General features: G+C 48.8%; 1 protein-coding gene across 3 annotated transcripts in view; it reads left to right on the top strand.

Annotated features, from left to right (window-relative positions):
* Positions 1-20,914, top strand: part of Fancc (FA complementation group C) — a 110,369-nt gene extending 89,455 nt beyond the window's left edge. For 2 of the 3 annotated variants that reach the window (XM_057787713.1, XM_057787712.1), the window contains exons 9-15: positions 3,598-3,650; positions 4,884-4,995; positions 7,281-7,356; positions 9,600-9,681; positions 11,331-11,505; positions 15,368-15,571; positions 19,875-20,914. In XM_057787713.1, the coding sequence (XP_057643696.1) occupies positions 3,598-3,650; positions 4,884-4,995; positions 7,281-7,356; positions 9,600-9,681; positions 11,331-11,505; positions 15,368-15,571; positions 19,875-20,021 (849 nt within the window). In that variant the 3' untranslated portion in view covers positions 20,022-20,914. The remainder of the gene's footprint in view (positions 1-3,597; positions 3,651-4,883; positions 4,996-7,280; positions 7,357-9,599; positions 9,682-11,330; positions 11,506-15,367; positions 15,572-19,874) is intronic. The other variant, XR_009058200.1, reaches the window with a different exon arrangement.
* Positions 20,915-23,807: the final 2,893 nt, after the last annotated feature.

The raw sequence follows: 23,807 nt of genomic DNA, 5'->3' as shown, positions 1-23,807 counted from the left end.
GGGTACTGAAAAAATTGCTTGTAGTATAAACAGCATCTGGTAAAGATTAAAAAGAAAGCTCAAATTTGTTGCAAGAAACATGAATCTTTTAAAGCAAAATAGATTCTAAAATGTGAAGGGTTGTTTAGTTTTATGTTTAACATTTTAAAAATAGAAAAGAAAATGCCACAATGAAAGTATGTATCTATGAAAGTGTTCTATCACACGATCAATGTGAAGTTTTTTTATATAGGTAGATTTTTTAAAGCTAAATCATTTTTTAACTCCATAAAAGAGTTTATTGTTGAAGCCTATGAGGAATATTCCTTTAGAAGAGGCTTTTATTTTTGTTTTGTTTGAATTTGTATATATTTGTGTCTCTGATAACTATAGTCACCACCTTTTAACTCATGTCTGTGTACAAAGAGGGATGTCTCTCTTGTCAGTAGAGTGGGGGGGCTGGCTCCCCTCTGGTGTGCAAATTGGAAGGGAAACTTCTCAGCTCATTTTCTCAAATGACCATTTTCTGACATCAAACAACATTAAAATGGGCCGAGAAAGAAGAACCCATCCTTAAGTGTTGAACCTGAGCTGTGGTTTCCCTGTTGGTTCTGTGTGAAAGAAGACTTGTGGCCTCCACTGTGATTCTTCATTAGACTCAGGTACTCTTCTCTGTCAATCACCTAAGAGTTTCCTTTCTAGTTCTTTGTCTCTCAAATGCACACGTGCGCGTGTGCACGCACACACACACACACACACACAATCTGAAAACAGTTGATAGAAAAAAATGTGTCTTCCTGAGAAACTTGCTGTGCGTTCTCTTTGGAGTGTCAGGTACTTATAACAACTCTTGACACCCTGGGACGAGAACAGCAGTTTAGTGAGCTCCATGGTCGAGCTGGAGCCCCAGACCATTCGCACAGCTCCTGGTGCAGAGCTCCCCACCTTTGTCTCGCTGATGGTCTGTGCTGTCCATGTTGACTCCTTGCGGAGTGCTGCTGAGGGATGGGAATGAGCCATCCTGGGGAGAGAAAACCTAAAGGAAAGACGGAGACATTATGGCTCCCAGCAGAGAGGGAGGGGGCCACAGGTCTCCATCATCATCTGTCCACCCTCCAGTGCTTACTGAAACGTGGAGGCAGGAAAGGAGTAGAGTGTTCCTGGTGTCTCTTGATGACGTGGTTTCCCTGGCATGAAGCAATCACCATGTGAAGATTGTTAGGCCAGATGGAGGAAAGGGTTTGAGAAGGAACAAGATTTGGGAGGATGGAGAAAAACAGAGGAGCAGAAGGAACCTCAGGCATCCTTGCTTTTTCTCTTTCTTTTCCCTTATTTTGGTAGAAAAGATAATTGCACAGATTTCATGTTTGGGGCAAAGCTGTAGATCCCTGGAGTGCAGAGTGACCTTTGATGTCCTTCTGATGACCTGTAAAACACTCTGCAGAGGATTTAAATCTGCCTCCTCCTCACAGGGATTCTGTAAGAGGTAGAATTTGACTTTCAGAGAAGCATGCATGAGAGCTCTAGTTCTGGTGAGGAAATTGGCTTAAGTGTGCCACAGGGACCTGGGAATTCTCTGATCTTTAGGAAGTAACTTACTGGCACTGAAATGATGTCCTGGGAAAACCTTCAGTAAGGAGTGTAGAGGAGAAAGGGGTTCTCTCAGTGAGAGTAATAAGGACAGCTAAACATCCACCCTTGTTTTGGCTATTTCAGGAGGTGCCCCGTCTGCTTGTCTCTTCCTGTTTTAGAATCTAAAGTAGCATGCTAAGCTGGGAGAAACCACAGATCTAGAGTCCTTACAGAGAAAGACATCTACCTGTAGAGTCAACCACATAGACAGGGTGCGCGGGATCCCCAGCTGATCAGTTCAGCTACAAAGAAAGACTGTAGAGTCAACCACATAGACAGGGTGCGCGGGATCCCCAGCTGATCTGTTCAGCTACAAAGAAAGACTGTAGAGTCAACCACATAGACAGGGTGCGCGGGATCCCCAGCTGATCTACAGAGAAAGACATCTACCTGTAGAGTCAACCACATAGACAGGGTGCGCGGGATCCCCAGCTGATCTGTTCAGAAGGAAACCATTGCATCAAAGCAAAGCTCATCCAGTTTTCTCTTTGACAAACTAGGTTAGAACACCCTTCCTTGTGTCCTCCTGTGGTTTTGGTGGTCACTCAGGTGCCTCTTGCATCTTTTTCTTTACTATTTAGAAATCCATATCATCAGCCCACATGATTCTCCAGTGTTCAGTGGCTAGGGTGGGGCTGGGATAAAAGAAAATGACTTTACCTTCCTGAATCCTGGTCTGGTCTTATGGCTGGGGAGAAGGGTGGGGGGGTTAGAAGGTGCATTCCCATGTAAAACAGAATTATCCTGGCAAACTTAGCTGATTTCTATTTCTTTAAGACATGCAGTTTGCTTTTCTCCTGTTTGGACTTTTCCATTATGATCACATAGAAACCCCTTCAGTGTTTTTTGGGCCTGTGTCCAAATCCCCTAACAACTGTTAAGTGTTTATAGTGAGGCCAAGGAGCAGGCAAATTAAATGACTTTCTGAGATCAGAGTCAAGAAATAACCTGTCGTCCATTTCTTAAGTAGGTAACATGTTCATGAGAATCTGAGGTTCACTTCATTTGGATAAAGATGTATATTGACAAAGGGTTAGAAATCGTGGTTACTTTATTTCAAAGTCAGAAAGCATTAACTTGCAAATCATAAATGTTTTTGAGTGGCAGTCTGTAATGCTCACATATGACCACTGGATGGCACATACTCCATGTTGAAGTTAAGCTGCCTTCGCAGAACTAACAAGGAGATAGACACTGAGCTTTCTTCGAAATTGTTCAGAAAAGTGACACATAGGGCCTAAGATGGCGATGAGAAATGTTTCCCAAAACTAGTCATAGCAAGCACAAAGTGACTCAGAAATTCCCTTCATTAGAGCCTGGCCTACGCATATCTGGGTGCCACTGTGAGTTTTATAATGCAAATGGGATTTTTAAAATCTCTTATAAACTCAAGTGTTATGTTCTGACCAAAAAATGTGTGGTCACTGGTAAGGCCCACTGAGGGAGCTAGCTTCTTTGGATTGGACGGACCATCAAGAACCCACCAACAGGCTGTTCTAGGGCTAGAGAGCTGGCCATCACTGGATGTGACACAGCTGTGTTTTTTGTTAACTGGTAAATGTGTCCTGCACTGAATGCCCAGCAAAAGACCCCTGTTTCTTACTTAGTGCTCATTAACAATTCGGGGTGGAGACAGTGCTGGGGTGCCTCTAGGCCAGCTGAGGAAGTCCTAAGGCAGGTCTCATGGCCTGAGTCATAAAGTGGTTTGTGACTGCTCATGAAACTTACTTTTTTCTACATATATGGACTTATTAGAGAAAACAGAGGATATAATAGGAATATAAAAAGAAGTTTGCCCATAGCCCCTGCCCACTGCTGGCATTTTATGTGTGAGTTTTTCAATGCACCCAGTGCTCTTTTTGCTTAGAAAAGGAACGTGCCCCTTTTCTGGAGCAGCCATAGACCCCTTGTATTCCTGATCATCCAAAGTTGCTATTGATGGACGCCTATTGTATTTCACTGTCTCACGGTCTTTTCCTTTTATAGCCTCAAGCAGCCTGCCATCCTGCCATCTTCAGGATTGTAGATGAAATGTTCAGGTAAATACAATGTCTTTGGGAGTAGTCGGTCTGGAAATGCTCAGCTTCCAAACATAATTAGAAATCCTTGCAGTAGTCTTTGACTGTCTTGAGGCTTGAATGTTTTGGATAGTTAGTGGTGAAAACTCAGAAGTTAGTGTGCATTGAAAAGGCAGTAGTAGGAACGTGGCCGTATTCCTGAACCTTTTTATACTCAGTGGAAATATACTCAGAGGAGTGGAATTGAATTAGTGAAATATGCACATAGGGTTTCCCCCAGATCCAAGTAAAGCAAGCAGTACAGCCCTTCACCACAGGAGGCCTGACAGGTCTTTGTCAAAGACATGGCTATTCTGAGCAGAGCCTTCTGAAAGGCAGCACAAGCCCACATTTCAACAGCATGGTGGTTCTGGGTCCTGAGGACAGGTAAGGAGTATGTACCACACCGGGTTGGCTCTGCTCTGGAGGATCATGGCGACTGCAGCAGTGCAGTCCTAAAAACAGACTAAAGCGTCTGGCCCCATGTGAGTGGAGCAGCTGAGGTCTGGGCTGCCTTCAGCCACCTGTTTCTCACATAATACATGGAGGAAGGGCTCCAGGGCAGACAGCAGGCTCCCGGGAAAGGAATTTTTAAAGATTTATTATTTGTAATTATCTGTAGGTGTTTGCATGTCTGTGTGGGTATATGCAGATGGGTGCAGGTGCCCGCAGAGGTGCAGAGGGTTGTGAGCTGCCTGATATGGAGGCTGGCAGTTGAATTCAACTCCTGGAAAAGCAGCAAGTGCTCTTAACATTGCGCCATCTCTCCAGACCTAGGAAGGGAAGTTTTACAACCAATACCTCACCATTTGTGTTACCGTTAAAACATACCAACTTTAACTTAAATGGCCACAGATGTAAGAAGTCAGGCTAGTGTCTTTGTTTAAGTCAAAGTTTGAGAAAATTTTTTTTCTTAAAAAAAAAGTTAATTATATAAATATGGATGGAAACCAAACCCACGTACATCTGATTCCTGAGCCCTCTGGTGATTCCGACCGAGGATGTTGCTCTCCAGGCAGCTAGTCCTGTCCCTGTGACAAAAGCAGAGCACACGCTGCTGGCGCTGTGCTCTGTGAACACTAAGGAGCTTGAGAGAGACCTGAGGGGAGGCTGCTTCCTCCTGCCTTCACCCAGGAGAACTGAGACACAGCTCAAGCTGTGGCATGGATTTGTGATGTGGGGGGCAGTGTGTCACTATCTCACCTTGCTCTCCAGGTCTGTGCTGCTGGAGACCGACGGAGCCCCAGAGGTGCTCGCCGCTCTTCAGGTCTTCATGTCGTGCTTGGCAGAAGCTCTGGAAAAAGAACACAAGCAGGTCCATCACACTGTGAGTTGCTCAGTCCCTGCAGAGCGAAGGAGGCTGCGGTGGGCATTTGGAAATGGGTGGAAAGGATCTTTATTCTGAGAAATTGTGTCCTTCTGGTGCTGGAGACCACCCACAGCCTCACACGTGCTGGGCGCATGCTTTGACACTGGCTGCACTCCCAGCTCCTGCAGAGATGAAACACTTAACTGAAAATTAAAGATTTTGTCTGCCTCCCCCATACCCTGTGCCTGTCACCATTTGCCCACTGCTGTGTCTTGACTGTGTCTTCACATTGGCCATCTCTCTGGAGGGAGAATCCCCACTAGCCCTCATCCCTGCCCCCTCGCTCTCTGTGCTTGTTCTTATGTCTGCAGCTGGCCCCGTGGCCATCAAGAAACATTGTGTAATCTACCTAGGATGCACTATAGAAACTGCAGGCTGGGTGTACTCAGTGCTCATTGTCTTTGTTCCCACCAGAGCCCCGGGACAGACAGGAGGTGGAGACAGGGAGGGACTTGAAGAAGCAGCAGAAGTTAGATACTACCAGTAGATCAAAGGACTCCAAGTTCCCCCAGCAGAGAGGTTGGACAGCATCTGTGAGGGCTGCTGGCCGGTTAGAATGACCATGTGAAATGAGATTTTCGTATCACACAGGGATGTTTTTGTGGTGCTTTGCCTACATGGAATGGCACTGGTCCTAGACACCTTTCCAGTGAAGGAGAGCCTGGTCCTCTCTTGCTGCTGTCTGCAGCTTTACTTAGGAGGGCAGAGCTAGGGTGTTCAGCCCAAGGCTGTGGAGGTCTCAGGGTTTAGCAGATGTTCTTGCTTCCTAAGGCAACCGTATACATTGTGACTTACTCTTGCCATCCCTCTTTCCCTGGGGAAACAGCATTGGTGATTCCCAGCTTGGCATCTGGCTGGCACTCACTGTTGTGAGCACAGCGGTAACATGTGCCATCCTCCCTTACCGCACTCTTGGTGTCCCCAGAGAGGAAATGGCCTCCGGCAAACCTTGTCCTTGTTTGGACTTCTGGGATGCCCAAGTAGGGGCAGAGAATGAGAGAAAGTTTTTTCCTCAGCATTGACTTGAGTGTTGTTCTGAGTTTGCCATGAGTGTCTGCTGGCCTTGGTGCTGTGGGTTTGCACTGGAGTTACAGCGCCTTTGATTTAAGACACTAACTGCTGCCATGTATGTCTAGGAGTAAGAGATCACACTGGGCCCTAGTTTTAGGCAAGGACATTGTCAGTATTCATCCTGGAAGACTTTGTCTCTTGCAACTTTGTAGGAAACAACAGCCAGTATTTTCTTTTTGCTTTTTTTTAATGGACACACACTTCAGAGCGCTATTCAAATTGTTGCTGAGCACATGAATGGGGTCAGCATCACCTGCCACACAGAGCAAGCTCAGAATCAACCATGTGTGAAGGAATGTTTCATACCAGGCAGACCAGCTAAAGCCAATGAGTTCCACAGCACCCAGTGTTGGCAGGTAATTCTCATCCGGTGATGGGAATGGAGCACTGCTGGGCTTGAAAAGTTACCTCTTTCATGGTACTCACCCTCGCAAAGACCTGCGACAAAGACACGAGTGCCCATAGCCGTGCTAACTCTACTCATCTTTGAGGGCAGATTAGTAACTCCTGGTGCACGAGTCCTGTGACCGGGAAGACTAGATCAGAAGCATGCATACTTGGTGCGTCTGTCTGTGCGCAATTTGGGGTGTAATTCTTGATCTCTGTTGAAATTAAAATATTGATTGCAAGCCTAGGGTTCGGGGGTTGACCTACTCCCCAGGGTGACAGCAGTGTTCTGTGTGTCCTGAGGAGGTTCTGGTCAGGGGGATTCACATGCTCACCCAAGATTCTCAAGCTTTATACTTAGAACCTGTAACTCATGTGTTGTAGACTTTACCTGTGTTAGTTTTATTGCAAAACCTCCATGCCCTTGGGAGATGCAGTTGGTATGCACAGCCTCATGCTCTCAGTGTGGGGCTGCTTTTGGTTGTCATCAATGCCACAGTGAGGTCCTGTCCCACAAGTGTTAGCAGCTCTCTCTGAAATAGAAGATAACGTTTGTGGCTGGACTTGTGTGAGCAGAAACTTCGGTAAAAATGGCAGCAAGATGATGTGACTGCCCTAAGTTCCAGAAGATGTTGTTTGGCCTCTTAAGAGATTATAAAATGAGGATACCTTCTGCTGTGTTAGGACAGTGGGTCTGGTCTCTGGGGCTGAGGCAGCCAGAGGTTTATTGTTCTCACCGCCCCCCAGTCCCAGCGTTCATGCCACTTCCATTTTGACTCTTGTAGATGAAGTTTTCCCTCAAGACCTACTTCCCATATGGTGCTCCATCCCTCACTGCCATGCTGTCCCAGCGCCCAGAAGGTGAGTTGAGGTGCCTTCGCCTGTGTCACAGTGGCTGCCTCCCAGGTCTTCTCTTCCTCCTCAGAAGATACTACTTCGCTTCCAGGGGTGATAAGGGAAAAGAAGAGAGCCCAACTGCTGTGATTGTCCATCCATAGCAGCTTTGCTCAGGGACAGGCTGAGTCAAAATGCAACAGCGGCTTTGTTTGTTTGTTTGTTTTCTTTCTCCATGCAGCCTTGTTATAGAACAAAGGATAAAGTGAAGGATGAGGCCACAGAATTTCAGGGAGATTTTTTTTTCATCCAAGCCAAGGAGAAGATTTTGAAAAGATTCAGTAAAATTCTATTGTTAGGCCCCAGTGTTTTCTGATTCATCTGCCACTCTAGGCCATGTCTATAATCTGGTGTTGATCTGCGGCTGTGTCTATGAGCTCATGTTTAGGGAATGTCTCAGCTATGGACCATAAAGGAGCCTTTTCCCTCTGACGCCAGCCGACAGTCTGTAGACAAGGCTGTGACAGGAAGGGAAGGATGAAGGAGGCTCATGTTTCCCTGCTGTGGCCACTGTGGCTTCTTTCCCCCATACTCGAGTAAGATCTGTTTGAGGTAAGCGGACAGTCGAGAGTTTCAAGGCATTTTACAAAGTCTAAATACCTTTACCTTTTTCTGTAAGATGTAGGGTCCTGCCCAAGGTGACTTACATGGCAGAGCCCTCTGGCAGAGCTGGGATGGGGTGACCACATTGGCTTCAGTGGGATGCCCGCATGGTGGTTTTGAAATCTTCTCTTCCACCGGTCATCCTTCTCCTCTTTCTTTCTTTCTTTTTTTTTTTCCAGTGGGGACGCAGTAGGAAAAGGCGTCAGCAGTGGGGACATCAGCAGTGGGGACATCAGCAGTGGGGACGTCAGCAGTGGGGACGTCAGCAGTGGGGATGCAGTAGGAAAAGGCGTCAGCAGTGGGGACGTCAGCAGTGGGGACGTCAGCAGTGGGGACGTCAGCAGTGGGGACATCAGCAGTGGGGACGTCAGCAGTGGGGACGTCAGCAGTGGGGACGTCAGCAGTGGGGACGTCAGCAGTGGGGACGTCAGCAGTGGGGACGTCAGCAGTGGGGACGTCAGCAGTGGGGACGTCAGCAGTGGGGACATCAGCAGTGGGGACGTCAGCAGTGGGGACGTCAGCAGTGGGGACGTCAGCAGTGGGGACGCAGTAGGAAAAGGTGTCAGCAGAAGAGAAAAGCAGGACTGTGACTGTCCTTAGCCCACTGTGTAAGCCTGAGGCTCCTAACACACTGGAGCATAGGTTCTGAGACCTGGATGCAGTCATGTTCTACAACATGAACTCAAGCTGTCTGCCTTCCCATCCCCCAAAGACAGCAAGTGACTTAGAGCAAAAACTGAGCAGCTAGGCGTTGATCCTACCTACACATTGCTTTGGATAAGCCTGCTCATGAGAACTGTCGTTCACGGTGAGGTCCTGCCTGGGTCGTAAAAAGTCACTGCTGATGAACTTCACACTACAGGAGAAGAAAAGTCGTACTTAGTACTTAGACTAGAATGAGGAAATGCCATTGGCCTCAGGGAAGGGCTGCTGTGTCTCCAGCAGTTGTGGCTTCTCTACCTCTGGAGCTGTCTGTCCGTGGTTGATCTTAGCTACAGATACATGCAGATCAGATGCTCAGAGGCAGGTGTGAAACCCAGACACACACACAAGTTCTGTTTGTTTGCACAGTTGTTTGTGCTTTTTCCTTGGCCTAATCACACCCCAGCAAAACAGTTGAGCTAGCCATTTCTGTCCTTGCTCATGTATCCAATATAGACCATATTGAATAATATTTTGATGTCACAAATTTGAGACGGAGCCAGAATATGAAAGAAGAAAAATGCAGAGCATCTGCAACAAGGCTGGCCAAGTCCTAGGGAACTGTGGAGGGAAACATTTCCTGACTTCTGTGTATTCTAGGTAAAGACACCTGAAATCAGGCATGGCATGCAGGGCTGTAGTCCTGGTTCCTAGAAGGCAGAGGCGGACAAATAGTAAATTCAAGGCCAGCCTGGGCTATAATAGTAAGACCCTGTCTCAAACAAAACAACAAAAGAAACTGAAGTTTGACTCAGAGACAGATCCTGGTTGAGACAAGTATGACATGGGTTCTGTGAATGGCGGGGGCGGGGGCATTTCTGCACAGTGCTTTCAGTCTAAGCTGCGGGCGTCTCCCCATGGGTTTGGCTTTCCTTCAGTTCCTTCTGACTTCTCTCCACCCACAGCTATCCCACAGAGACATCGGCTCCAGCCTCTGCTGCACATTTCCCAGCTCCTCAGAGAAGCAGTTGAAGACCACACTCATGGGTGAGCACCCTGACCTCTTTGAGCAGGTTGGCAGCTGAAGGCTTTGCTCGACCCCTCTCAGACAACAAGCACACGGACTGTCAGTGAGTGAGAAGTGGAGAAAGTGTGGGTCAGAGTGAGCAGCCAGCATGAACAGCACCCCCACATGTTGAGCCCGTCTACCACATGAAACTGTCCCTGGTTCCCTAGGAAGAAGACTGAGCTCCTGACCAGAGGGAGGAAATGTTAACTGTTTGTATCCCACCCCCTTTTATTCTTTGCCATTATTTCTCTAATCTCTCCAAGGCTAGAGAGATGGCTGAGTGGTTCAGAGCACATGCATTCTGTAGGGGACTTGGTCGGTTCCTGACACCCACAGTAGGTAACTCTAGGTCCAGAGGTTCTGATGCCCCTTTGGGGGCTTTGTGGCCACTTACATGCACAGACACACACATAAATGTAAAAATAAATAAGTTTCCAAAGCAAACAGGCAGCATGGTGGAGGCCCCTCTCTGGGTACTGCTCTCCAAAAGCATTCCCACACAGGCTCGCCCCCAGCTCATAGTGCCTCCAGCCCTTCTGAGCTTGCTCATGTCCAGACGATAAATGACTGTGTGTTCTTCATTTGCCCAAGGCCCTCTTGTCCCCCTCCCGAGTTCCTCTAGTGTGCTGAGCGTAGGTGCTGCTGTGCTCACATGTATGATCCAGACCGCACCGTAGGTGCTGCTGTGCTCACATGTATGATTGAATGCTTTGTCCATCAAACACTCCTCCCTGGCAAATTCTTATAACAGCTCACACAAAGGCTGGTTGTCGGGTTGGGTCATTGCCAGTACCTGTGCAGTCAGTGAGCCTTGAGGTCTCTTATAGGAAAGGGTGTGGAGCAGCTGTAAGACACCCCCCCCCCCCGGAAGAAGAGAGGGGAAGGTCAGTCCAGACAGGGCGGTATTGTGAGTAGGGTTGGCTACTCAGTATACTCGCTGATGAGGTCTGTGGTGGTGATGGGGGACTTGTGCAGCCCTGCTCCTTCAGCCTGTGCAGTGAGGTCACCCTCCCTCTGACAGGGTGGCACCTGCCTTCCTCTTCCCTTCAGTCCTGCAAACATGATTTAAAACATATAAATCACTCGTTCTAGGGGAGGTATAGGACAGTGACTAGAAGGCAAGAACCATGCTTAGAACTTGGGAACTCCACAAGCCCTGCAGACACTGCAGAGGCCATGATGCTCCTGTTGAACGAAGGTTCTCCTCAGGAGCTTAGGCTGTTCCACCCTTGTGCTGGGACTGTCAGGACTGCAGTGATGGAACAGAGTGCACCCACACATTACACTACCAGAACCACTTGTGAGAATCGTGTATTTCTGCTGTTACCTCACCTCTTCCTCCTCATGCTGCCCCCATAGTCCCCAGATCTCTCTCGGAGCCTAGAATCCTATAGGTACCTGGATATAAAGACATAAATATCATTGCATGTGTGCATGGGAGGGTCCCTTGGTTTGTCCTGTGATGAGCTTAGGTGAGACACAAAGGTTTTCTGAATCCAGTTTGTCTCTGAGGTTCTTTCTTCAGTGGGAAAGTACAATTTAAAGTGTTAATTCACAAACATTAAAGTTATTGTGAACAAAAGAAGGATTGAATCGAGGCTGCCATGTGTGTCTTGCTCTGTTCCAGGTCCCAGCGAGACCCCTTTGAGAGCTGGTTTTTGTTGACCCACTTTGGAGGATGGGTTGATCTTGCCATGGAGCAGCTGCTGAGGGAGGAAGCTGAGCCCCCTGCAGACCTGCTGTGGCTTGTGGTGTTCTATTACAGCCCACAGGACGGGAGTCAGCAGAGAGCACAGACCATGGTGAGTGCAGGACTTGGACTGGGTTCATGTCTGCTGAGCCCCACTCAGGCTCAGGGCACTTGTCATGTGTGCTGGGTGACTTAGCTCGCAGACCATGGTGTTCTCCTGCCTCCACAAGGACCCGAGACGAGGCTGCCCCAGCCGCCAGGCTTCTCATGCTCTGGGCCTCCTGTCTCCAGGGTTATTTGATCCCAGGTTCTGCTCTGTGGCCTCAGCTGCCCTCATGCTCACCCCAGGGTCAATGCTCTAGGAGATGACATGCAAGCAGGCAGGACAGCTGCTCTGAGACGCTGCTCTGTCCCAAGACAGCCTGGCCCCTGAACCACTGTCTTCTCCCCCCCCCACCCCCCCAGCAGCCTGACCAGTCTCCTTCAGTCTCACCATTTTCCTGACATCAGCCAGACTCCTGAGGGAATCACATGATGTAACCATTTGGTCATCTAAATAACAGAGTTTCTATGCACAGGACTGGGCATCTGTCTATGGCAAAGATGCTGTTATTTATGTAGAATGTAGTTGTTTCAGGGAGCCACGTTTTGATTAAAGCTTTGTCACCTCCTTGCAAGCATTTACTTATTGGCTTTTAAAGCTTCAGTCTAGGCCTAGAGAGACAGCTCAGTGGTTAAGAGCACTGGCTGTTCTTCCAGAGGACCTGGGTTCAATTCCCAGCACCTACATGGCAGCTCATAATGAAACTCCAGTTTCAGGGAATCTGACAGTCTCACACAGAACTATCTACAGGGAAAATACAGGGAAAATACCAATGCACAGGAAATAAATTAAAGAAATACAACAAAACAAAACAAAGCCTTGGTTTCCAGTGCTTTTTCCCTTACTATAGTAATGAAAAGCAACAGGTTTCAGTGTGTATGGAACAGTGCTTCTGTTCGTTCCAGAATCAGAGGTTAGTGCAGTCTTGTGTTCATGTATTTAAAGCAGTGGTTCTCCAGCTGTGGGTGTAAAACAGCCCCTTCACAGGGGTCACTTAAGACCATCAGAAAAACAGATATTTACAGTGCAGTTCATAACAGTAGCAAAACTAGTTATGAAGTAGCAATAAAATAATTTTATGGTTGGTCACCACAGCATGAGGAACTGTATTAAGGGGTCACAGCATTAGGAAGTTGAGAATCACTGACTTAAAGGCTTCCATAGCATGAAGATGAGTCTGAAATTCGAAAAGAATTGAATTTGAAAGAATTGAAATTTGAGGATAATGTTGGATCAGAATGAAGCATATTAAAGAAGTTATCCACATATGTATTTGAAGATTGCTGCATAATTCAAAAGGGAACAGTCTTCACTTTAAAACATCACATTTGGGCTGGTGAGATGACTCAGTACATAATGGCACTTGCCGCCGAGTCTGAAGACCTGAGTTCAACCCCCAGAACCCACAGAATGGAAAGAGAGATCTAACTCCCCAGAGTTACCCTCTGACTTCACACACACACTGTGTCACTCACACCACCCATACACTAAATAAATAAAATAAAAATTGCAAATATATATCACATTAAATTGATTAAGCACAGGTTCATGGCTTTCATCTTACTTTTAGTAGGAGTGATGAAGGTGTATGAAGCACTTATTATTAGATTATTTGTGAACTAAATTGGTAGGTATATGTTAATTCATATGGAGCATAGATTCGTATACAGACTGACTTTTGAAATACAGAGTAGTGTCCTGTAAGATTTAACTTACAGGGGCAAGCAAGATGGTTCAGTGAATAAAGCCTTTAGTTGCCAAGCCTGGAAACCTGAGTTTGATCCTGGGGCACATCACAGAAGGCAAGAACCAACTCCCAAAGTGGTTTCTGACCTCCATACATGTAAGGCATACATAGGCTGCACATGTGTGTGCATATGCACACATAAATTTTTTTTTTCTATTTAAAATGGACTTAGTTTCTAGAAAGGTCTACATTTGGCACCTTTTTCTACTAGCTAACTTGGATTCAGGAATATTTTTCTTTAAAACTATGCCTCGGGGCTTGGCAGTGGTGGCGCATGCCTTTAATCCCAGTACTTGGGAGGCAGAGGCATGTGGATCTCTGAGTTAGAGGCCTGGTCTACAGAGCTAGTTCCAGGACAGTCTCTAAAACTACAGAGAAACTCTGTCTCAAAAAAAAAAAAAAAAAAAAAAAAGTAAGCCTTGGTCTTTGTTGGGGTGATTAGACACCTGAATAAAAGCAGCCACTCCATTGAGAGTAGCTTGGTGTTGTCTGTCTTTCCTCCTTAGCTGGGCACTCAGGGGCAGCCACTGCCTAGTACTAGAAGCCAGAACCTCTGGAGTTTGCTGATGTTAAACCTGTAAGTCACAGTCACTCAGCAGCAGACAGCCCTCTGTTGGCCAGAGAACACCTGTCCTGCCTGGGGTGCACCTCTGCCAGCTGTGTTCATCTGCTCTGGCTCTGAAGACTGTATTCTAGGTACCCTTTGGCTTGGTCAGGGCCTCACACCCTTCGGACACTGTCTTATCACTTGTAGGAATCTTCCTGGAAAGGCAGAGATTCACACAGCCGCTTGCACACAGTGTGCGTCAAAGCAGAGTCATAGCTGCAGGAGCTGAAATGCTCTGAGCTTGCATAAGCTGCTAATGTTGAAGTGGACTAGCACGTTGCCAGGAAGAGTCTCATTACCAGGGTAGTGCTCAGGCATGCGACTGGCTCATGGTACAAGTGGATATGTAGGAGAGGGGCAGGAAGCAGTTACTCCCAATGCATGAAGCGTGGGGATGCATCCAGAGAATGAGTGGGGGATTGTTCATCATTCCTTAATCTTCATGTTTTCCATAGTGAGCAAAAGTAAATTTTTATAATGTAGAATGAAAATAAGAAAATACTTCAAAGAGCACACGTCCCCCCTTATAGAAGCGTCTAGACACAGAAGGCACGTGTGGTGCAGTCAGTGTGGACAGAACAGCGTCTAGTACAGGCAGAGAGAAGCTTCTCTCCCAGAGTGCTCAGAGTTTGCAGACTCCAGAGATGTCATTGGCTGAGGTGGTGGCCATCCAGGGAACACTGTTCCCTCAATGGAGAACGCTGTGGTTCCTTTCTCACAGCCGTGTCAGGAGAGCTCACACAGCACTGCTAGTGTGCTGTTATCCCTGACAGATGACTGAGTGGGGCCTAAACTTGCAGACCCGCAGAAGCAGCCGTGGGAATTCTTAGAACAGGTCGGCGGAGCCTTTCTGCAGGACAGACGGTGGATGCGATGTCCTGCACAGCATCTCTGCAGCCCCCAGCTTCTGCCTCGCTCTGTGAGCCACAGGAGTCTCAACATGAAATAAATATTTTTTATGCAAAAACAACCCACGGACTTAGAACAGTCACTGTTATTATGTGGATTCCACAGACTTGTGACCTCTGCTTGAGCTGTGAGCATGTACGAACAACTGTTCCAGTGTCTGCAACAGAACAGATGCGCTTGTGTGTGTGTGGCCTGCGCTTCCCTCTGCAGCCCAGGCAGGGGCAGCCTGCATTCTTAGCAGCACCACCCAGTGGGCCTGTGGCTCTAGCTGATTGTGGCTGATAGTGAGGGGTCCTCTTCAAGGGGCCTTTTGTTTCCCCACAATAAGAAAATTCTAAGTACATTCTGCTGAGGACTTGTCTTCATTTGCCTTCATATAAAAAAGGTCAGGTCCTGGCATAGTGCCCTGGCTGCTTCGTGGGCAAGAGGAAAGAAAGTCAAGAAATTTCCATTGTGCCCATTTTGGTTTATGTAGAGCTGTGTGTGAATTAGCCAAGCTTGGGTGCCTGACTGTCTCTCTCCCTGGGGCTTTGAAGCATCAGACAAGTCCTAGAGTCACCAATGTCACATCCTCTCTAAGGTCTCACCCTCTGAACTTTATTACCCAGGTGGAGCTGAAGGCATTGCTCAACCGCCTCCTGATGCTGCTCAAAAGTGGCCCCCTCTCCCCTGCTGATCTGCAGAAAGCAGCTGAGATTCCCAGTGCAGACCCCAGGCCACCTGTATGCAGACAGCTGGTCAGACGCCTGCTTCTTAGCCTCTTGCTCTGCACCCCAGAAGGCCATGCAGTTGCCTGGGAAGCTGTCACCCATGTAAGTCGCTCTTTTTCCAAACTGCACCGCATACGTACACTCTAAGTAAAAGGTAGGTTACCTCCTAGAGGGTCCTGGGTATGGAAGTCAGTAGAGCCACAGTTAGCACATACCCAGAACCCTCCGTGCTGTTCAGGAGGTACATGGAGGGGAAGACATACCTGCCGCATGCTGGGAAGAGAAGTCCAGCTCCAGTGACAACATGCTCCTAAGTAGCGACAAGGCCATTACTTCAGAAGAGCGAGGCTTTGGCTAATACATTGTCTTACTCCTGTCACAGCAAAAGGAAAGCTAAACAACTACAAGGGAGTTGTTCTGTATACAGGCAGGTAGATCACTGTGGCAAGAATGTATGGTAGGGCTGTCTACCTGTGGTGTTCAAGAAACAGCGGGATGGAGACATCCCTAAGGACTTCCCCGGTGGGCCTCTTCTTCCAGATAGTTTCCAGGGCCTCCCAAATAGTACTAGCAGTTGAGCACCAAGCCCTAGCACACGAGTCTCTTGGGAAGATAATAGCTAGTTAGAGAGTCTTCTGGAAGCACACATGCATTGACGGCTTTGTAAAGGGGTTGGCCGGAAGTGTGTCCAATGGTGACACAAGACCTTGCAGTAGCGTTTTGAATGTGACACCAAAAAACAACAAAACGGCCGGGCGGTGGTGGCGCATGCCTTTAATCCCAGCACTCGGGAGGCAGAGGCAGGCGGATCTCTGTGAGTTCGAGGCCAGCCTGGTCTACAAGAGCTAGTTCCAGGACAGGCTCCAAAAAACCACAGAGAAACCCTGTCTCAAGAAAGTAACAATAACAACAACAAAAAAAACCCACACACAACAAAAGGAAAAGACAGAAACATTGGGCTGTATGTAAGTTTACAGCCTGTGCATCAAAGGGAACTTACAGAGTACACGGCTGGCTCTCAGAATGGAGAAAATCAGTTAGGGGGTATCTGGCAGGAGTTACGTATTCTAAATATGTAAAGATTCTTAGAACTGACAACAAAGCTAAACCACCTCATTAAAAGATGGGTGAAGGAATTGACACTTTCTTCCCCAAGGAAGATGTGTGAATGTTCACAAGCACTGGGGAAGATGCCCCATGGCACTGTGTTACCATCACACCTGGGGAGGTGCCCATGACACACACCTAGATGGCATCTTCAGGCGTTTCCAGCAGGGAGCTACAGTGATGCCACTGCTCTAGAGAAAGTCTGGCTCTGCTGTGGGACACTGATCCTGCCCCAGGTCTCCCCAAAGAACCGATGGCAGAGGCTTAGACAGGCATCTGTGTACCAGAATTGTCGGCTGTTGACAGAAGGCATGCATACCGGATAAGCACAGGCGGCTGTGCAGACACACCACGCATTACCAGGTCTGATGCAGTTGATAATAGGCGCTTCTGAATCATGGAAGTGGGGACTCCGACCTCGTCATAAATGCTCACTACCTCTGTGGACAGAGTCAGCTCTGCTGCTGGGATGTCTTCCAGGGCCACACATCCCCCTTGCTTTTCAGTCTCCTGTCGCCCTCACATTACAGTGGCCTAGGCTCCTACTAAGATGTGAGAAAGGACCCCAGCACAATCTCCTGGAGATACCAGTCCTCTGCTTGGTGTTCCAGCAACATTTCCATATTCAAGACAGGCCACATTCCCCACTCTCACAGAGACTTCTGAGGGGAGTTGGGCCTTGTACAGCACATACCTGATCAGGCCTGTTCCAGCCACCCATTAACAGTGCTAATCTACATCAGGTACTGCAGCATCTCAGAAACCCAGGTCAGTTGAGCTGCCTAGCGTGCAGAGAAAGCCATACGCTGGTTCCTCCAAGTGCTCCATCCAGGCATCCAGCAGGCCACCAGGGACTGTCCTTACAGATACAACTGTTAACACACACCCTGCCTTTAGAGGGGCTTCTGACCCCATCCCAGTCAATGGCAGGAGTCATCTACATGCAACAGAGAGCCCTTCTGTAAGCAGTGCGGGTGCCACCGCCTGAGGAGCCCAGCCTAGGGCAGACGAATGTAAACGCAGAGAGCTGGCAGTGGCTACGGCCTCAGCGTCCACTGCCTTCAGCCTCCTCCCGTTGGAGGGGTGGCTCCTGCTGCTTTCCTGGCTTCTCTTTCTGGTTTGGGCCTTCTGACTTGCCACAGACCTCAGTAGCCATCTGCTCTGGCTTCTTTCTCTGTCTCTGCCCTGACATGCTTGCTGTCCAGCTCCCAAGGCTACAGCCAGGGTTCAAAGAAAAAACTCCACAGTGTAGCAAACCTGAACGTAAGGGTCTTTGCCTTTTTTGTTTTTTTGTTGTGTTTTTATCTGAGGGTATGAGGTGCTCAGGTCATAGACTTGTCTGTTTTCTATCCTCTAATGGTCTCCTAGGTTCTAGTTCTTCCTGGTTCTCCAACCCAGTTCTCTCTTACTTCTCTGTTCACCCAGCTTAAATGATTTTTTACAGGACACTTGAGCAGTAAGAAAAAAGCTACAGTCTCCTTGGTCATAGCATATTCCTTGGGTAAACAAGGAGCCAAGCGATTTACCGTGGCGGTTCAAGGTTCACGGTTCTAGGCGTAGGACTGTGACCAGAGGCCGCGGCACAGTGCCCGGGTGAGGCAAGCTGCAGACAGATCTGCACAAGGGAGTCAGGTTTTATTGGCCAGACTTGGCAAGCGAAAAATTGGTCTGAATTTTTTTTTATGTTGTTTTGTGTTAATAACCTTGGTTAGACATCTGTAACTCTGACCGTGTGCATATCTGTAAAGGTTTTAACTTATGATCCGTTTACAGAAACATTCAGTCTAGTTTGAACTTGCTCTGAGGTAAGAATGTGTGGCTTAGGATAGAGTGGGGGAAATCGCTGTTTTCTTGATTTAGTCGGAGTAAAAGGAACAAAGCAGGCTTTTAAGTGTCTTGCAGTCCTTGTGAGACAATAGATCTAGTTATGAAGCATATCCTAGAATATTTTCTGTATATCCAAGTTAAGCAGCTTAATGAGAAGTCATCATCCCGACCGTCCACAGATCATGTCCCCAAGACTGACAGGCAACCATGAGATTACATATATACACCATATGAGATCACTACAGTGCAGGTATTGGGGAGATATCACAGCTGCTTTTGCACATGGGAAATTACAGACAGGAGCAGCAGCTTCCAGAGTTGGTGATCCCACAGGCCTTTCCTGCACGGATTCTCCTCTGTCAGAGCCCTCCTCTGGTGGGCTGACCTCTGAACCCCAGCTTTCACCTGCTGCAGTTCCCACCCTCCAGCACTGACTGATGCTAAGATGGGTCTGTTTGGAGCCCTCCACCCTGCCTGCCCTCACTGCGTTTTGTGAACCTCCTCTTGTCTTCACTGCACTTCCTCCCACATCGATCTGAGATGGGGAAACAGCTCTAAAGTTGCTGCACTTGCTATGCTTAAACCCTGTACAGAATGCCGTGGTTCAGGCCAGCAGGGCATGTTTCTGTGACGCCATGCTGGGGAAAAGTGGGAGGTTATGCTGTGTAGTGACTGCCTGCCCCTGTGGGAGGCAATCTCTGCCCAGAGTCTAGACATACATTAGCTCTTTAAGGCATCTAGGGACTGGTGCACCAGGAAGGACAGAGGCCGCCTCTAAATGAAGGCCATCGCAGCACCACAGACCTGTGACTCTTCAGTCACAACCTGGCAGTGACCAGTCAGATGCCAAGGGCCTGCAGATGCATCCAGGCTGGAGCATGGCCTCAGCACCATGGCCAAGGTGTGCAGATGCGGAGACTGCAGCCCTGACCAACATGCTTCCCTTTACTGGTGGCCAGAGTAGGCCTGGGAGGAAGGGCTGCGCTGTGCGCCAGTGAAGGCTCAAAGCCACAAAGGTACGGCGAACCTCGGGTCACCCTAGAGAAAGACCTGGCGAGACAAGAGGAAGCTGAGCTGGGGCTAAGCCTGCAGGCTCTTGTTTGCCCCACTCACAACAAATGTGTGTCTTTCTCCAAACTCAGGGCTCCTATTGCTGCTGTACCTAAAAGGAATCCTGATTAACGTCCTGCACAGATGACATTTGAGAGTCTCAACTGTGGTTCTGGGGGGCAGTGAGCTGGGAAGACCTGCTGCCTCCACCCTGCTTGTGTGTGAACCCCTGTGGGGAGGTTGGTCATCAGGAATTGGCCCCAATGTTGGGGGGGAGGTCCTGGGGACAGACATGCTTTGATAATCACCTTGTAAACAAAGCAGAGGTGAACCGTACTTTCCCTGCAGCCTCATGCTGAGTGTACCCCACAGAGGGGTCCCCAGGTAGTGTCTTCATCTTTCCTTTCTTCCCTCATTGCAGATGGCCCACACGGATGCTGTCACCCATGAAATTGTTGGCTTTCTCGACCAGATCTTGTACAGATCGGATCTCCTTTGTGCCGAAGCCTCACGAAAACTGGCCGGAGAGCTCCTTCAGGAGCTGAGCCCAGGCCCAGCTCGGGTCTAGCATGCAGCATAGAAAGCACAGGGCCTGCATGGGAGTCTTTCTGGTGAGGACACTGTCTGTGGGGTCCAGAACCAGGAGAGTGCCGACCACATCTGTGCCTTGGCCCAGTTCAGTGATGTGCAAGTCCTCCAGGGCACTCAGTGCCCGCTGGCCAGGGAGGGCCTGGGTCACCTGTCACGGCCCAGTCTCGGGTGAGCCTGCATGGTGACAGCTAGCTCTGGCTGGTTTGCTGACTCGCTTCGCTTCATCCTTCCCATTCGGATGACATTGCCAGTGATGGGGAGCTGCCGAGTGGCCGGAGACCGGAGCCCTGCAGAGGATGAGGCTGCGCCGTGCAGATGAATCCCCTGCCTCCTTTGCTCCTCAGTGCATCCATTGTAGCCGAGGGAACAGAGACGGCCAGGGAAGGGTCAGTGCTTCCTCCTCCCCATGCCCTAAGAATGCAACAAACAAACCCAAACCCTACCTCTTGGGTGGCCCATGTCTAGTAAGACAGGATTTGGGAACTGAAAATTCGTAAGTCTCTCCTCTCCACTTGCTGTAGATGGGAATGCTGGGCGAGTGAGCAGAGAAGGCCACCAAGCTGTGGTCCTGTGGACTTGCTACAAGAACCCCTGCCCATGTGCAGATCGGCTTCAGTGCTCAGCACCTCTACCTGGGGGGACGTGCTGGCTGCCGTCACAGGCGCGTCGAGGCACTGTGGCCTAAAGTGGAGGGCGCTGGCTTTCTCTTGCATTTGTGCATCTGGGCTGTCAGCAGCCAGGGAAACCACTGACAAGCATGCTTGCTCGGTCCCTGTCTTACTCACCCTGCTGATGGGCCCACTGCATTGCCAAGCCGCTCACAGGAGGATGGGGCTGGACTTACCTGTTCCATTCTAAATAAAAACTTGTACTTAATTTTATAGTCAATGTTTCCCAAAGAGTAAAAACCATCCCGGTCCTACCTGTAAAAGCTTCAGGTCTTACAAACCTTAGGCCTGGCTTGGAAAAGACCAATTATGACTCACCTTCAGGACAAGCTGGGGTTCTGTTCCAGAGAAGGGAGGGTGACTGGAAGGCAGAGAGATTGTGTGTGTCCTCAGAGTTGGGTTTCGTGTTCCGTGTAAGCCAAACTTGATTATAACCACACGCACCTCAGACAGAGTTGCTGAGTTACTGACCGTTCTGATGGAAGAACAGAGGACAGCACAGCCATTTTCTTCTCCCTGTGTGTTCACACACGCGTGTCCCTCCTCGATCAGGAAGGATGGGATCATGTCCACTCTGCTTCCCTATGACTCAGCCCACTCAGGCATGACCAGTCTGGGTGAACTGTGCCAAGCATCTTGAGTCAGTTCCCTGGTTGCTCAGTCACCTGACATGGCATGCCAGGACACCTGACCACAGATAAGAAAAGAATCTCATATCTGAGCTCCAGGTAGCCAGCTCCTTTTAATGGTGTTTGCTTCTCAGCCTGTTTCCTCCTAATGGTCTGAAGTCCAGGGATAGAGGAGGCCGAAAAAGGTCTGTACCCCAGAGACACGGATGGTGCATGGTTGGCAAGGTATCTCCTAGTGTCACAGAACCCAGGACAGCCGTAGTCCGAGGAACATGCGGAATGAATGAACAGTGTGTGCTTCCCTCTTTCTTTCCCCCCCTTTCCAACCAGAGTACAGTGCTGCTCCTAGCTAGATGCCGAAGTCTTGGTTTTATGAAACCATTATGAGCCATTAGCCATCAGAAGCCATTCACAGCCCACAATCCAACGTTAAGACAAAATAAGCACCTAAAAACCAGGCCCTCGTTTGTTCCACCCACCAGATAAACCCCCTCCTCTAACCCTTTCGGGCACACACCTTCTGCACCCTGCATATGGGTGGGAACTGTGTGGTGTGATACAGAAAACACTGTACCTTTCTGTAGAAAGGACTGGCACTGTCCTTAGTGGTCCACACACAGCATCAAGTCCACAGGGGTGGGAAAGGAAACTGGGTGTGTGAAGTCAGCAGAGCGTGGGTGTGCGTGTGCCTGCCCTGCTGACCTGAAGGCCTGGCGGGTGTGCGTGTGCCTGCCCTGCCGACTGCAGACCTGCTGTGCAGCTCTAGCTCAGGCCCTAAGGACAAAGGCCTTGTTCCCGTTCCCTTGTGGCAGAAAGGCAGGTCCTGAGCTGATACCACAGTTGTGGCCTAGAATACAGGAAGGGTCTATAGCTAGGGAGGCCCCCATGGCTCTCCCAGACCCAGGAAGCAGCCCAGCAGCACAGAGGGATGTTGGCAAGAAGTTCTTCTCAAATGAGGTGTAACCAGTACTGTGGTTGCTGTATTTTGCTGTAGGGCTGAGCTAGAAGCACCCCTCCCTCAGTGTTGTGGACCAATACATCAGATGTTCCAGATGCCACACCTGGTTGTCCTCTCTACAGAAGACAGAAAACCAAAAACCACAGAAGACTGATAAAACTGGCTGTTTGCATAAACAAAAGAAAGCCTCCTGATTACAAACAATGACCTGGAAAAGCACAGGCCACATAGGACCAAAAACCACTGCTCCAGCCAGGCAGGCAGGTCTCTGGGTTCAAGGCCAGCCTGGTCTACAGAGTGAATCCTAGGACAGCCAGGGCTACACAGAGAAACCCTGCCTCAAAACAAACAAAAAAGTCACTTCTCTAAATTTGAAACTTCTTAGACAACTCAGAAATGGCCACCAACCTAAGAGACTGAGAAAGCACAAAACACTGAACATGATGGGAAAATACAAACACTTTCTAAACACTGGAAAGGGACTTACCGTTGTGTTAGAAAATGCGAGCGAGTACAGTTATAGCTCCACAGCGCTGGAGGTCTGGAGAAAGGCTGCGACAGACAGGGAGTCACTGCCTTTGTTGACTGCAAGTCAACACGTGCTAAACTTGAGTGCACATCTCCTAAAAACAGTACGGTAACAGTCACATCCAGAATCCACCTGTGTTCACTTACCCCAAAGAAGGTAAGGTGAGCATTCGGGTGGGACCTGTACACCGGTGTACACTCACTGAAGACCGCGGTGATACTGTGTGCACCGCACACAAACGACAGCATCAGTCACATTTGCAGAAGGGATGGGGCTTCTGAGATGGCTCAGCAGATGAAGGCACTACACGCCTGGCATGGTGAGTCAGAGTCCTGAGACCACTCAGTTGTCCTCTGATCTCTCACGAGTGCCACGCTCACCTCCACATCACACACACGTGCAGGATGTTAGCTGTCCAGAAACTGTCCCCGCAAATGCACCCCAGGAACAAGGGCAGACCCGGGCCCTACAAATTATAAATACAAAATTTTTAATAATGAAAACCTCACAGATTCCAATATGGAAGATGTTAGCTAAGCTAGACCGGCTAGACAGATGCTAAAGAACATTGTAGCATTCACACACCATCCCTAGAACAGAGAAGCTCATGATAGTCTAGTGGTGCCTCCAGGGACTTGGGAGAGCAGGGAATGAGGTTAGTCTTCTATCAGAGTACAAATGAGATCCTGTTTGGTAAGAAAGTTCAGAATACAGATGGTGGTGTCACCAGCACTGACATCTGCTGCCAAAACAGCAAAGCAGTGAATTCTATGCTGTGAATATTTTACCACAATAAAACCACTAAAATCTAAGTTATAGTCTGTCCTCCCTGTAATACACAGCTCTTCAGGTGTCCTTTCCCATCTCACATGCCCTGGATTCCAACGGCAAGCATGATGGAGTTCCCTCAGATGCTAGTAACTCTGCATACACAGAACCAGGGCTCTAGGGTGTAGCTAACATTGGGGGAAGCTCTGCT

Source organism: Chionomys nivalis, chromosome 13 (genome assembly GCF_950005125.1).
Source record: "Chionomys nivalis chromosome 13, mChiNiv1.1, whole genome shotgun sequence".
In the NCBI taxonomy this organism is placed as follows: domain Eukaryota; kingdom Metazoa; phylum Chordata; class Mammalia; order Rodentia; family Cricetidae; genus Chionomys; species Chionomys nivalis.
Note: the sequence above shows the minus strand (reverse complement) of the source record. Positions and strands in the feature narration are given on the sequence as shown.